Here is a 12,755-nt window from a genome sequence, read left to right as displayed (position 1 = left end):
GGCACGCTAGAACGAACTATGCTAGGCAAAGCGTCATCCTGCTGGGCCCAGATTACAATGCAATGCTAACCAAAGCCGGGCTACGCTAGCTAGCAATTGGGCGCAGGTGCTAATCTCACAAAGCTGCGTTCTGAGCTAATGGTTAGAAAAACGACATGAAGCGCGTCATAACCAAGGGGTTGTATATTTAAATCCATCGCTATCGGCTAAACCTCATCTCACCCCAGCTACGAGCTAGCGTAGCATAAACGCTTGCCTTGTAGGTTGAGGCCTGCCGTTAAAAACGTGGTACTTTTGGCCAAAAGAGGAGTTGTACATTCTGTGCTCAGTCAGAACTCGTCTCATAGTACTGCGCTACAGGCCAGCACAGCAGTGTTTCCTGGCAACACGTAGCTTAGCATAAGAAACATGTTAGCATTGTAACCTTATAAAACTATAATCAACCCCCGAACGTCGAACAGTTTACATTTTTCTCTTACTCGGTTATTTTGCAGGAAGCGGCATTTGCGCAAACGTATTGAACAAATGAGAAATCTCTGCGGATCTGGGTCATGATTTTACAAATACGACTACGGCGACAATGATTCTGATCATTTTGTGAGAATGAATGCAAGTGTGAGAAATTGTTTTTTTAAATTCAGATTTTTTTATATCTTTTTTTTTTTTTTTTAAGTCATCATGCCAACTGATTAAAGTGTTGCTGTTAGCGGCCTCATGTTCTTTCTTTCCGTCCAGGATCGACGCCCCTTCGGCCAGTATTGCTGTACAGTTTACACCCGTCTTTTCAGAGGATCTGTCTCTTTATCGCTCCCGTCGTTCCATCTTCTGTTCTTGTCCAATCAGATGACACTTTCTTCAGTCTTTTTACTGTCCGGAGACCGTTTGATAAAAAAAACTTTTGTATCGTCTTTGATGTTAAATGTGTTTTTGCACTGTCATGCTTAGAGCTTTGTTTTGCACCTCATAAGTCGGAAGAAGAAAAGGAGGCGACAGAGGAAACGTGCACTTAAAGAACAAGACGCCTAGCTGGAGAGGTTCATTTTAACAGAGGTCTGTCGGGGTTTATTTTTAACTGGAGGTACAGACTGCATTTTGAACAAACTCTTCACTTCATGATGAATGCACTGCCGATGATTGCCATGACCACTTTTTAGGTTTTTTGTTTTTTTTTAAACTTCTACGCCACAGCCTTGCATCAAAAGTCTTACAATTGTCGGCCTTGTCACTGTGACCACTGACAGCAAACTGAAAACTCCTTTTCGTAACACGTTGGCACGTTTTAGCTCCTTTGCTACAAATAACATTAGCTTGACAGCTAATGTATACAACTTCAGCATGTTTTCATGTATTTTTTTTTTTTAAGGTGCTGTACGTACAATTCAGAGAGCGATGAAAGCCAGCCACCTGATTGACTAAGTAGCTTTAGCATCAAAGCTAAACAGCGAAGACTGCTGCAAAATGCCCCAAAATGGAAACGTTTCAACCACATTTCCTTATATGGGCATCTCTAGGCCAGTCAGTCATGTGAGGCTGGTGTCAAATTACAAGCATGAAGCGTACAATGCCTTCCGAAATTTATTTATTTATTTTTTTTTTTTTTTTAAATTGTACCCGTTTGGTTAAATTGTACACTCAATACTTTTAATTTCTACATAACACAGTCAGATTTCTTCTTGAGGCTGATGTCAAATTACACACCCTGTGAAAGACATGCTGGAAAAAAAACCGGGCGAGTAGGTTCATTTCCAGTTTGTAGCTGAGGAACTAACACATGCTAACACCCCCTGTCCTTCCCTCTGATTGGACGCACTGTGGAGGCGTGGCTACTGGTCACATGACTCAATCCATCTGCAGTAACTTCTGCCTTTTGATGAGCGGATGTCAGAGGTGTGAAGCAGAGAGAAGACCTCTGTGCACTCACACTGTAGCAACTCTGTGGTAGAAGCTCCATCCTTTTTCTTTTTTTTTTTTCAATCTCCCCCTCGTCTGTAAATCTACATCGCAGCAGATGTGCTTACTGTAAAGTTATCGTTGATTCGAGCAAGTAAAAAAATTTAAAAAGTGATGTCATACTTGTACAAATAAAAGCTCAATAAATAGAAAAACTTGAAGGAACACGGCTGCTGTGTTGATTGAAATCCATTTATTTAGAAGAAGTTTAAATATATAATTAGAATCTTGGTCAGTGGCTGTGTGACCTGCTGCCGCCGGGGTCAGTGCTCCTTCCTGCGGGGCTCCGTGGCTTTGCTCAGGTTTCCCGCCTCCTGCTTCAGGACGCTCAGGAGCGACTGCGAGCTCTCCAGGATCTGCAGGACAGGAACACACACACATTCACCAGGTGACGAAGCAGGGTGTGGGTGTGTGTGTGTGTGTGCGTGCGTGCAGGGAGTCATTAGAAAAGGGAGCATGTTGTCTTTAATCAGAGCGGCTCAGGAGGGTTTGTTTGTGTGTGACGGGGACGAATCGGAGACATGCACGCTAGTTTAAAGACTGAAGGAAAATCTTCCTCACCGGAAGGTTTGTGGCATTTTTGGGGATTATTTAGCAGGAATTCATAGTAAAATGGGAATAAATGGAGTTTAAAATTAACTACTTTAGAGGACACATTTGTTGGTCGCTTTTGTAATAAAACCACGCACGTGTTCAGACAACATACTATGAACATTAAAGGCAAGTACACAGATAATCGTATGGATAGAAGACGAAGTTGGACTGTTATTACAGTGGCTCTGGACTACAAAACTACAAATTCCCACTAGAATATGGATTGGGAGTCATGACACTCTGGTGGCAAACGTTATTTGTCTATCTACTTGTGCATTTGCAGAAGAACTATTTACCACAGCCATGAAAACACAAGTTTTGTACTTTCACTTGAAAACATTGTCATGTAAACGGGGCCTAAATGTAATAAAGATTAAAAAATATGATGAAACAAGCTGTACTGTAACCGGTGCAGCAGGCCTCCTGTGATCTCGGACTCTGTCCAGACCAGGTCCCAGACCTCAGGTGGGAAACTGCTGGGCTCCAGAGTTGCGTTAGGACAGGAACCTCAGGTATTTCTAACTCTAATCCAACATTTTCAAGCTCCTAATCTGCCAGTTTAAGAGCAGGAAACCAGGAAACTAGACTGATATGGTGCTGCAGAGTCCTTCTACACTGGGAGATCTTTGAAAGATTATAAAGATTGTGTCTAAAACCAATGGCTTCTAAGAATGAGTGTGGATGTAAAAGGTCCAAGCAGCCTCAAAAAGCACAAATCTGGATTACTAGAAGCAGGTCACTAACATAAGATAGACTCTCAGAGGTAAAACGTAGGCACAGATGCATTAATATATATTCATAATACTGTCTGAAATTAGATTGAGAATTTGTGGAAATGATCTGCATAAGTGGTCCTTAAGATCTCACATGTACAGATTACAGTATTATTAAATGGATGGACTCCATCGTCTCCGAATCGGCCAAAGCTGAATAGAAGACGGACGTATTTGTAGAATTTGGAGAAATGTCTGCTCCGACCCTCCTCAGACCGGGACGTGTTCAGTGGACCCCCACCTTGGTGTAAGCGGCCTCGGTCTCTGCGATGGTGCGGTCGAAGGTGGCTCGAGCGGCCTGCCTCTGCGTCAGGCTCTCGCTCACCCTCCTGAGCTTCTCCGACAGGATCTGGATGTCGTGCTCCAGACGCTCCTTCTCCTCTTCCTCCTGCTTGATCTGCCGGTTCAGCTCATCCCTCTTCGAGCACAGGTCCTCGATACCTGGCGGAGGAGATTTCAGAACCATTTACACGATAACAAGTGAAAACTAATGGTTTTTGCATTTTCATTTCAGAAATGTTACGCGTTTACATGGCATCATCTTGAAAATGATGTCCGTTGACACCAAACCACTGAACAAATGGGAAAAAGAAAAAGAAAACATAGATTTTTTTTCCCCTGAGATTCAAGCCATGAAAGCTCGCTTACCCTGAAAACTAGCATTAGCCTCAAAGCCATGCTGTTAAAACACCCATAATGAAACAGCTATAGGGAGAGTTTTTTGGACATTTCTCTGTATTTTGCACAATATTTCATTAGCATTGCCTTTGTGTTGAGATTAGAGTCATCTTCAGTAGTAATTGTTTGGTTTTTTTGAAAATATAGACAGAAGAGCAGCAAAATATTAATTTCTCTGTAGACAGCTTTATGGCGCTCGATTATACAGTTAAATTGCAGTGCAGTGGCCTGCAGAGGGTTAAAATGGACTTCCAGGTGATAGACAACATAATCTGTGCAGGTTAATCAGATTGAGAGCTGTTCGAGCTCACTGAATGGGAGAAAACCTGATCTGGGTCGATGTCAGGGCTCATTTCAAACACAGAACTGATGTAACTGGAAGTTAAAATAGAGTAATAAAGGAGGAAGGGTTAACTATAGAGCGACAGAGTACAAGAAAACAAGGTTTAGGGCTGGTTTACTTACACTTGACAAGTTCGTTGTTGTAGGTCTGCAAGGCGGCGGCTTGTTGGGTCATGACGCTTGAAGATTATTACACACGGTTCTCCTGAGTCCCTCTCGGTTCTGGAAGCCGGTATTTGTCCACACAGCAGTTCCAGGTGTCGGTGTTTGTCCTCACAGCTGACCGAAGGAGAGTTTGAGACTTTTAATTTAAGAGCTGCCGGGCTCTTTCATGGCTTCCGGTTTCCCGGGCAACTGGAGGAGTGACACTACCGCAGCTGACCAATCAGACCGCAGCAAGTCTTCTTCGTGTGACATATTTGGATTTTCTTTAATGTGTTCTGTGGCGCCCCCAAGTGGTAGTAAAGATGCCCTGCAAGGACGCGTCAAAACGATAAAGGTTTTAAACACATTTCGGTTCAGGGGCCACGAACAGCATTAATAATTACTCAAGTTTCCAATAAACAATTGATCTAACTTATTTTAATGCCTTAATTCATTCTGCTTTTCATGCCTTTCTTAATGACTTTTTTAAAAATGCATTTCATAATCTTAATCGCTCAAGATTAGGATTCTTTATTGCCTTGTTTTAATGTATTTTCTTTATTTCCTTGTAAATCACTGGAAATTGACTTATGTCTGAATGGTGCAACGGAAAAAAATTTGCTTTACCTTGTATATTGTAGTCAAATATCCAAACTTGTTGTGAGGCGTGAATCTTTTTACTGTATTTAACCCCTTCTTTTATCAGTATTTGTTGGGTATGTATGAGTGTTGTCAAACTGGAGCTCGCTGTGCAGTGTAATGTAGTATTTTACAAAAACTGGAAACTCCATAGAGAAGCACATTTGTACAGTGTTTAACGGCGTTTTACAGTGTTACTTCACAGAAGCCGGTAAGGGGTCAAATCTGTTCCAGCAGGATGATTATTTGCTGAGTTTGCATGTTAATCCTGTGACTGTGAACTTTTTAATGGATTGTTTACCATTTTCCAACAGTTCAAAGTCATGAAAACTAGGATTATTTAGTGATGATAAATATTCAGTGGATGGATGGATGGGTAAAACACATTTTATTGAATAAATATGAACATTTTATAAATTGAAGACTCTTTATTTCAGAAAACAAAAAACTTCTGTTTTGATGAGTTGTTTCATTTCATTCAGTTTGATTCCTGTTTTTCATATTTTCGCTTCAGTCATTTTTATTGGTGCCTTTACTTTTATGGTGCTATTTTTTATTGTTACTCTGCCCAGGAGGTTATACAATCATCTGCGTTTATTTGCCTGTTGACAAGAGATCTCAAAAAGTAATGAGAGGATCTTCATAAAAATTCTTACACGGGTGCATTTTGATCAAAGGAAGAACCCATTAATTTTTGGTGGTGATCCAGATATAAATAATTGTTCCAATAGAAAATTTTCATTCTGCAATATATTGTTCATCAAATTATGAAATAAAATCATGTGGTCACCAAATTTAAATAAATGAATATAGGCAGTTGATCTGGATGTGGAATATGTGTCATTTCCCTGAGTCCATGTCGACCCTTGGCGGAGGTCAGAAATCTCTGATTGCTCTTGTTTTACTGTGCCACAGCATTCATAAGAGGTTTGCAAGCTTCGGGTTCTCAGTGCAGCCATGTAAATGCTACGGGAAAGAGTTAAACTCACCAAACTCCATGAATCAGTTCACTCACTGAACAATACTTGTCTCATTTGCCGCATTTGAAGGATGATCCTGCTTTTGAGCTCTGCATGTAAAGGTTAGCCATGTATGGAGACACTCATGAGACAGCTGTGCCTCCACCCACAGGCCATCTCTGCACTTAAAATAGACAGTATTCAAGAAAAGGTCAGGCAGGTCGGAGCTGAGCCCGCTCGATCCCGTCTCCTCGTGGCCTTACAGTCTCTGAAGTGTGAGAATTTGTTGAAGCGCAGAGTGGTCCACTTTTAGTTCCTGAAACTCAGTGACCAAGAGTTTTGGAGATGTTGGTGTACTGTGTTTCCCTGTTAGGTAACAGACCAGGCACTTTGCTGTCATGACGAACAATTGTCGCATTTGTTCCGTTCCACCGCTTTGTGTGACATCCCTTTGGATGCTGCCCAAGTCAATGTGGCCACTTTGATGTGGTGATCAGTGGAGTTCAGCCCAGTGGTGCATCCTAACACTTCCTGCTTGGCCCCTCCTGCTGTGATACGCTCCCTGCTTTCTAAGAACAGGAAGCTGATTGAATTTAAAAGGAATCTGACACCATCCCTCGGCCCGTGTCATCTTTAGTTCAGGACCTCTGAAGAAGATTACAACTAACATGTTAACAGACTGAAAGAAACAACAGGAACTATTGCAGAAAAGTTTGGTACAAAACACAGAGAACTTTATAATGGCGATGGGAATTCTGTTTCTTTCATGTGAGTCGATTCTTATAGCTCAGCTCTCCGTGACACCGCTTAAATTTTCTCATTGTGAACAGCAGCGCCCAGCTCCTGCTGAATCTCTTCCTCTCCTGTTACTGAGAGGAGCGTCTGCACCTCGTTAAAAGACCGCAGGGCTGTGGAGCGCCGACGTTTCAATAAACCGAGTTAACAAAAAAACAAGTGAGCGCAAAGCGGCGGATGTCAACAACAATGGAGGGTTTACGGCCGATGAAATATTTAAATATTGCGGGCAAGTCGAGAGTGATGATCGTCACTATTAATCAGCAGACGGCTTCATTGCCGCTCTTCCTTACAGACCCGTTCCTCAGTGCTAGGTACCTCGACGGAGGGGTGACGGAAAATCATAGCCGGTGGTCGCAATTCTTTACGTGAAAACCCATCCTGCCCCACCCCGTCCTGGCACAAATAATGCGGTCGGATCGTAGCTTTGAATACGCTCGTTCTTATGGCTCAACTCGCTGAAAAGATTCAGTTCTAATAGCTTGGCTCACTAAAATCTGTCGGCGCTCACAGCCCGGTTCACTAAAAAGAGTTGGTTCTTATAAAAAAGGCTCATTAAAGTTATTCAATTCTTGTGACTCATCTCACTAAAAAAGGTAAATTCTGGCCATCCATTTAAATAAAAAGGAGGCCAGTGACGGAGGGGACCCAAGGAAGGTACAGTGATGGACTCGGTCCTTGCTGCTGACAGTTGCAGCCTCATACAAGGTACATGCTTGCCTACATTGCACTTCCACTACCAATTAAACACATTTCGCAATATTCTACTGTCTGACTTTGAATTTGCTTGCAGTGTCTGGGGACAGAGTTGTGCTATTAGAGCCACCAGGAGACGATTCAGTTTGTATATTTTATTGCAATTACAGGCTTGCCATGTCCTTTCGAATGTCAATATGAGTTCTCTTGATTCATGTATGTATATGCAGGGGGAAGGCACATCTGCAGCTGCGGAGTGGACCTCTGCAGATGAGGAGACACTATCTGTGGGCTCCAGAAGGCTTGAGGTATCATGTGAAATGCGTGGAGATTTACTGCTTATTTAGTCCAAAAAATATATATATAAATTAAAAGTAAAAAATGTGTTGCAGGACCATGAGACTACACAGCCTCAACAGGAAGCTGGTAACGTTGTGAGTAAATGCTGAATAAATCCATGTGATGAACAAATCCTGTTGTGCTGATTGGCATTTCTTCTCCAGAATTTCACAAACTATGAGAATACTGTACGCAAAACATCTGCAGAAACAGACGCAGCTGGATTTGTGTATTTTTAAGAGACAGTTAAAATATAATTACCTTCTGTCAGTTCCATTGTAGTCCAAATGTTTAAATGGTGATATATAATTATTTTTCCTTTTTTTCCCCTCTTTCATCATCATGTATAATTTCTTTTGAATGTCTGTATTACACTGTACCTATTTGAGTGAGGTCAGATTTTTTTGTATGTTTTTGAACCTTTCAGTGTTGTTGTTGTATTAATAAGGAAAGCATTCCAAATAAACTGTCTGGCTTCTAACTTTTATTGCTCAAACATTGTCTTTTTATATGTGCTTTGGGTCTTTATAACTTTGATAATAAATGATACTAAAACTAGAAATCAACCAGCAAATGAAATGACAAAGTTATATCTGGATGATGTAACATGTGTAGAAAAACCGTGGAAATTCTGTAAAACACGCTCATTTCTCACAGTACCAACAGCAGTACCTGGATGTTATCCTGGTTTGGAGCAGGCTAAGCTGCAGAGAATAAGTCACCATGGTTACTTGTCCAGGATAAACGTGGCCCTTCTTCTGTGCAACCGACTGGAGGCTAAATTTATCTAGGATAACCAATATTTCCAGGCTTAATCCCTTATCCTGGTTTTGAACAATACTCCTCTGGTCTTTTGGCCCGGCTTGATAAATGGAGTCAGTTCAATTGTTCAGCACACTAAAAAGAGTCAATTCTTATGTCGTACATCTCACTAAAAAGAATTGGCTCTTATGGCTCGTTTCATTAAAAAGAGTCAAATCTTATGGAAACAAATAAAGTCAAGTAAAGAAGAAATCATCTGATATACACAGTAGAGATAATGGTGCATCCATTAGTAACTCCGAATTGGGAAAAATCAGATTTTGAGATGGAAAAATACATCTGAAGAAAAAAATTTGGAAAATTAAGAGAAAAAACTGACATCCTTTAATGAGATGGCATTTCTGTATTCACCTAATATTATTTACAAGAATTATTTACTTTAGTTCAATACAGCAATCTGAATATTTTGATTTTAAAAGAAAAATAAATGCAATTGCAAAATGATGTTCTTTTGAATGTTTACATCGAAAGAATGGTGAAATATCCAAAACACACATTGTTCATTATTTTTTCTTAAAATGTTCTTACATTTGAACATGCAACAACCAATTCAGAATATGAGATAAAACGCCTAAAAAAAATCAAAAAACCTCTTTCTGTTAATGTTGGTAAAAGCCTGTCTCTTGTAAGTTTGCATGATTTCTACATGCATGTGTTCACAAACTCACCCTCACAAGTTGGCTTAGGGGTTAATGCTACTTCTGCTGCAATCAGATCACTGATCTCTCCACTCAGATCCCCAGTAAATAAATCAGCATTTAGGTTCATTGAAAAACAGATAATGTCTTTTTTGGGGGGTTAAAAGAAGGTTTTCACGGGGATATGGTCAGCCTCAACAATTAGACTGTAATCTGATCTTCATGCAACAATAATATGACTTATGCTCGTTTCTTAATAATAACTGCGTGATTAAACTTCCTCATGATTCTTTTAGCATCATCTTGGTCACTTGATCTAATTATTGTAATTAGAATGAACTTAAATCAACTGCTTCTGTGCTTCTTTAAAAAAAAAAAGAAGAAACAACTAGATCACCAGGTTACACTGTGTTAACTAGCTGAGCTAACAATAATCCAGCAGTAACCAGAAGAACAATGATTCCTTGTTTATATATGAAAGTGTCTGAGTGTACAGAGGTTTACAGGCCCATGGATAAAATGTATTTAGTTGTGGAAGAACTAGTCTTTGACCCCGGACCACACCCAATGTTTTTGGAGGGAACCGGCAGAACTGGAACTATGATCAGTGTCAGCGGCGAACCACTCTGATAATCTTGTACACACATGGAAATAAATTACAGAAATTTCAACATCATGTGCAAAATCAGTTAAAAAAAATCAGATCTAAATGTGTCCCTTCAAAATCCAAAATCTGTTAAGCCCTTTAAAGTGATGTACACTTATAAATCTAGAGAATAATCTGTGTTACATAGCAGAGTCATGTATACAGCAGTATAATGTATTTGGTTTTATGTGACATTACTTCCTCCCTGCTGCAGTCAGACTCTTCAACCAAGCCTGCTCCCAGTAGACCACTGCACACCACAACCGGACAATATCACTCCACTCCAACTGGGCAATAAGTGGTGCTATAACTATAATAATCTATAAGAACGTATTTACTATGTAAAATACATCCACCCCCATATTCTGTACATGTCCACACTTATAGGCACCGTGTGCATATTTTTTCTATTATATTGTATTTTTATCTGCTTTTTTTTAGTTCCTGCTATGTGTGCTTCTTTCTCTGTACTATCCTGTTGTACCACTGCAAATTTCTCCACATGCGAGATAAATAAAGGGATATCTTATCTTATATCTTATCTTATCTTATTTACATATACAACCATTATTCTTTATGCCCATTTGAGGGATTTTGCATCATTTGACATCACTTGGCTATTGGCGAGGAACTGTGTTTTTCATTGAACTTTACAATTTACTTAAGTTTCACTGTATTATAACAGTCTGTTTTGTTACAACATTGACCTCCATATTTGTCATAGCTTTTGTATTTCTCCCTTTCTGCTATGTCTCCTCTCCCTTGTGTGTCTGTGTTTGGTGGGTGGAGTCTACATGACCTCTGGCTGGGCTGCACACCAGAGATTCATCTTCATCAACCCCAAGCGCTTCCTCCACTCATCGCCATACTGTCCATTTTACCTCATGTAGTATCCTGCGTCTCAGGCTCTAGGATCTTTAGTTGTTTTTCTGTAACTTGACAAACTTATGTGCTGTTTCCCTGGTCCTGGTCAGATGATCCCTAAGAAGTGCCCATCCAACCGACTGTTTGTGACCGAGCTCCTCGGGTCCTCCGTTGTCTATTGAACCAACTCTTCACCAGTGTCTTGTGACTCTTTAGGGACAGACGGAGGTTTTGGTGGCCGAGTAAGGAGAGTGATGTTCAGGAATATGTGGCCACCTGCCCTGTCTGCACCCAGCACAAGACCTTCCTTCATCTGGTAACTGGTCTGCTTCAACCTCTTCCCATGCCTCAGCATCCATGGTTCAACATCGTGCTGGAACTCTTGACTGGGCTGCCTGTGTCAAAAGTTAACATGATTATACTCACAGTTGTTGACCGATTCTTAAAATTTTTTACACATTATTGCACTGCCAGTATTACCCTCAGCAAGAGGAACTGCTGAGTTTTTTTCTGAATCTGGTTTTCAGAATACACACGTTCCCAGTCGACGTGGTGTCAGATTAGGGGCCCCAGTTCTTCTTCACTAGATATACCATGAAGAATTTGCTGGCCGTGCGTGGAGGGGATGGGGATTGCAGTACCTTGACTGGAAGGGCTACAGTCTTGGCAGCATTTCAGGGAACCTTTGAACCCTTTGAACATTCTGGACCTCCAACCTCCATCGACTACATCCTTACCAACCTGGGCCATTGGGAGTCGGCTATCAAGGGGGTCACTGTAAGGGATAATCTTGTGTCATAAGCCTTGTCTCCACTGCACAGTATGACACGGCACGGTACGGTAAAGCATACCCAGATTCTGATCTGTTGCCTGGTCCCACCGCAGACAGTATAGTTAAAATGTAGACAGGTTTGTGAGCTGTCATGTAACAATACAGGTATGTGACATCATTACATCAGAACATATTTGGTGCAGCACTAATATATGCTGTGACAACGGATGCTCAAGGAAGCCGTTCACCAGTTCACAGAGAAGTGTTTCCAATCTGACCGGTAAGGGCCTTAATCATCGCCTTTTTGTTCCAGAACCTGTCGAGTCTCGGATGAGCCGATGGGGACACTCTTCGAAATTGATCTGTCCACCTGTGTTCCATTGCACATGGGCTTTTCTCCAGCAACATTTCTGGCGTCCCTTGATGTCTTGTGGCACTCGAACCTCTGTTGCCACCTGCTCTATCTGTGTCCTGCAAGGCCTCTTACCAGTCCCTGGCAGGAGTTCTGCAGCCACTAAACACACCTATCTGGCCATGGGTCCATATTGGTATGGACTTTGTTAACGATCTGCTCCCATTAGAAGGCAATACTGTCATATTTACCATTGTTGACCGCTTGTGTGTGTGTGTGTGTGTGTGTGTGTGTGTGTGTGTGTGTGTGTGTGTGTGTGTGTGTGTGTGTGTGTGTGTGTGTGTGTGTGTGTGTGTGTGTGTGTGTGTGTGTGTGTGCGTGTGTGTGTGTGTATATCAACACTATGTGATCCCTCAAGATATCACCTGTGGGCCATTGTCTGACACGATATCTTGAGGGATCACATAGTGTATATCAACACAATGTGATCCCTCAAGACATCGTGTCAGACAATGGCCCACAGGTGATATCCCAGGATCCCAGGTATGGAAAGCCTCTGAGGACCTCCTTCAGTCTCTCCTCAGGATACCACCTTCAGACATATGGGCAGATGGAGTGGGCGAATGAGAATCTGGTGAATCCTCCACCCCTCCTCCTGAATTTCCCTGTTGCCCAGGGTTGCATATGCCCACAACTCCCTCACCAGTTCAGTAGCAAGTAGGCCCCCTTTCATGGTGTCATTGAAAAATCAA

At 41.5% G+C, this 12,755-nt stretch overlaps 1 protein-coding gene across 1 annotated transcript; it reads right to left on the bottom strand.

Moving 5' to 3' along the window:
* Nucleotides 1-1,602: 1,602 nt before the first annotated feature.
* On the bottom strand, nucleotides 1,603-4,697 carry ssna1 (Sjogren syndrome nuclear autoantigen 1). The gene is made up of 3 exons (XM_080476516.1): nucleotides 4,461-4,697; nucleotides 3,559-3,758; nucleotides 1,603-2,306 (listed from the first exon to the last, which is right to left on the bottom strand). Exons 1-3 carry the CDS (start codon nucleotides 4,510-4,512, stop codon nucleotides 2,214-2,216), a joined length of 345 nt encoding a protein of 114 aa, XP_080332642.1. The 5' UTR covers nucleotides 4,513-4,697; the 3' UTR covers nucleotides 1,603-2,213.
* Between the last annotated feature and the right edge of the window lie 8,058 nt (nucleotides 4,698-12,755).

This window comes from Lipophrys pholis (assembly GCF_963383615.2).
Source record: "Lipophrys pholis genome assembly, chromosome: 12".
NCBI lineage: Eukaryota > Metazoa > Chordata > Actinopteri > Blenniiformes > Blenniidae > Lipophrys > Lipophrys pholis.
The sequence above is the reverse complement of the archived record's forward strand: the minus strand, read 5'-3'. Positions and strand labels throughout refer to the sequence as shown.

What these genes read in the sequence shown, in the direction of transcription:
- ssna1 (XM_080476516.1), bottom strand. Translation starts at nt 4,512, where the DNA reads ATGACCCAACAAGCCGCCGCCTTGCAGACCTACAACAACGAACTTGTC. An exon ending in CAACAACGAACTTGTCAAGT is followed by an intron (nt 3,759 to 4,460) that starts GTAAGTAAACCA and finishes CTCCTCCGCCAG; the next exon opens with GTATCGAGGACCTGTGCTCG. An exon ending in CCGAGGCCGCTTACACCAAG is followed by an intron (nt 2,307 to 3,558) that starts GTGGGGGTCCAC and finishes CCTGTCCTGCAG; the next exon opens with ATCCTGGAGAGCTCGCAGTC.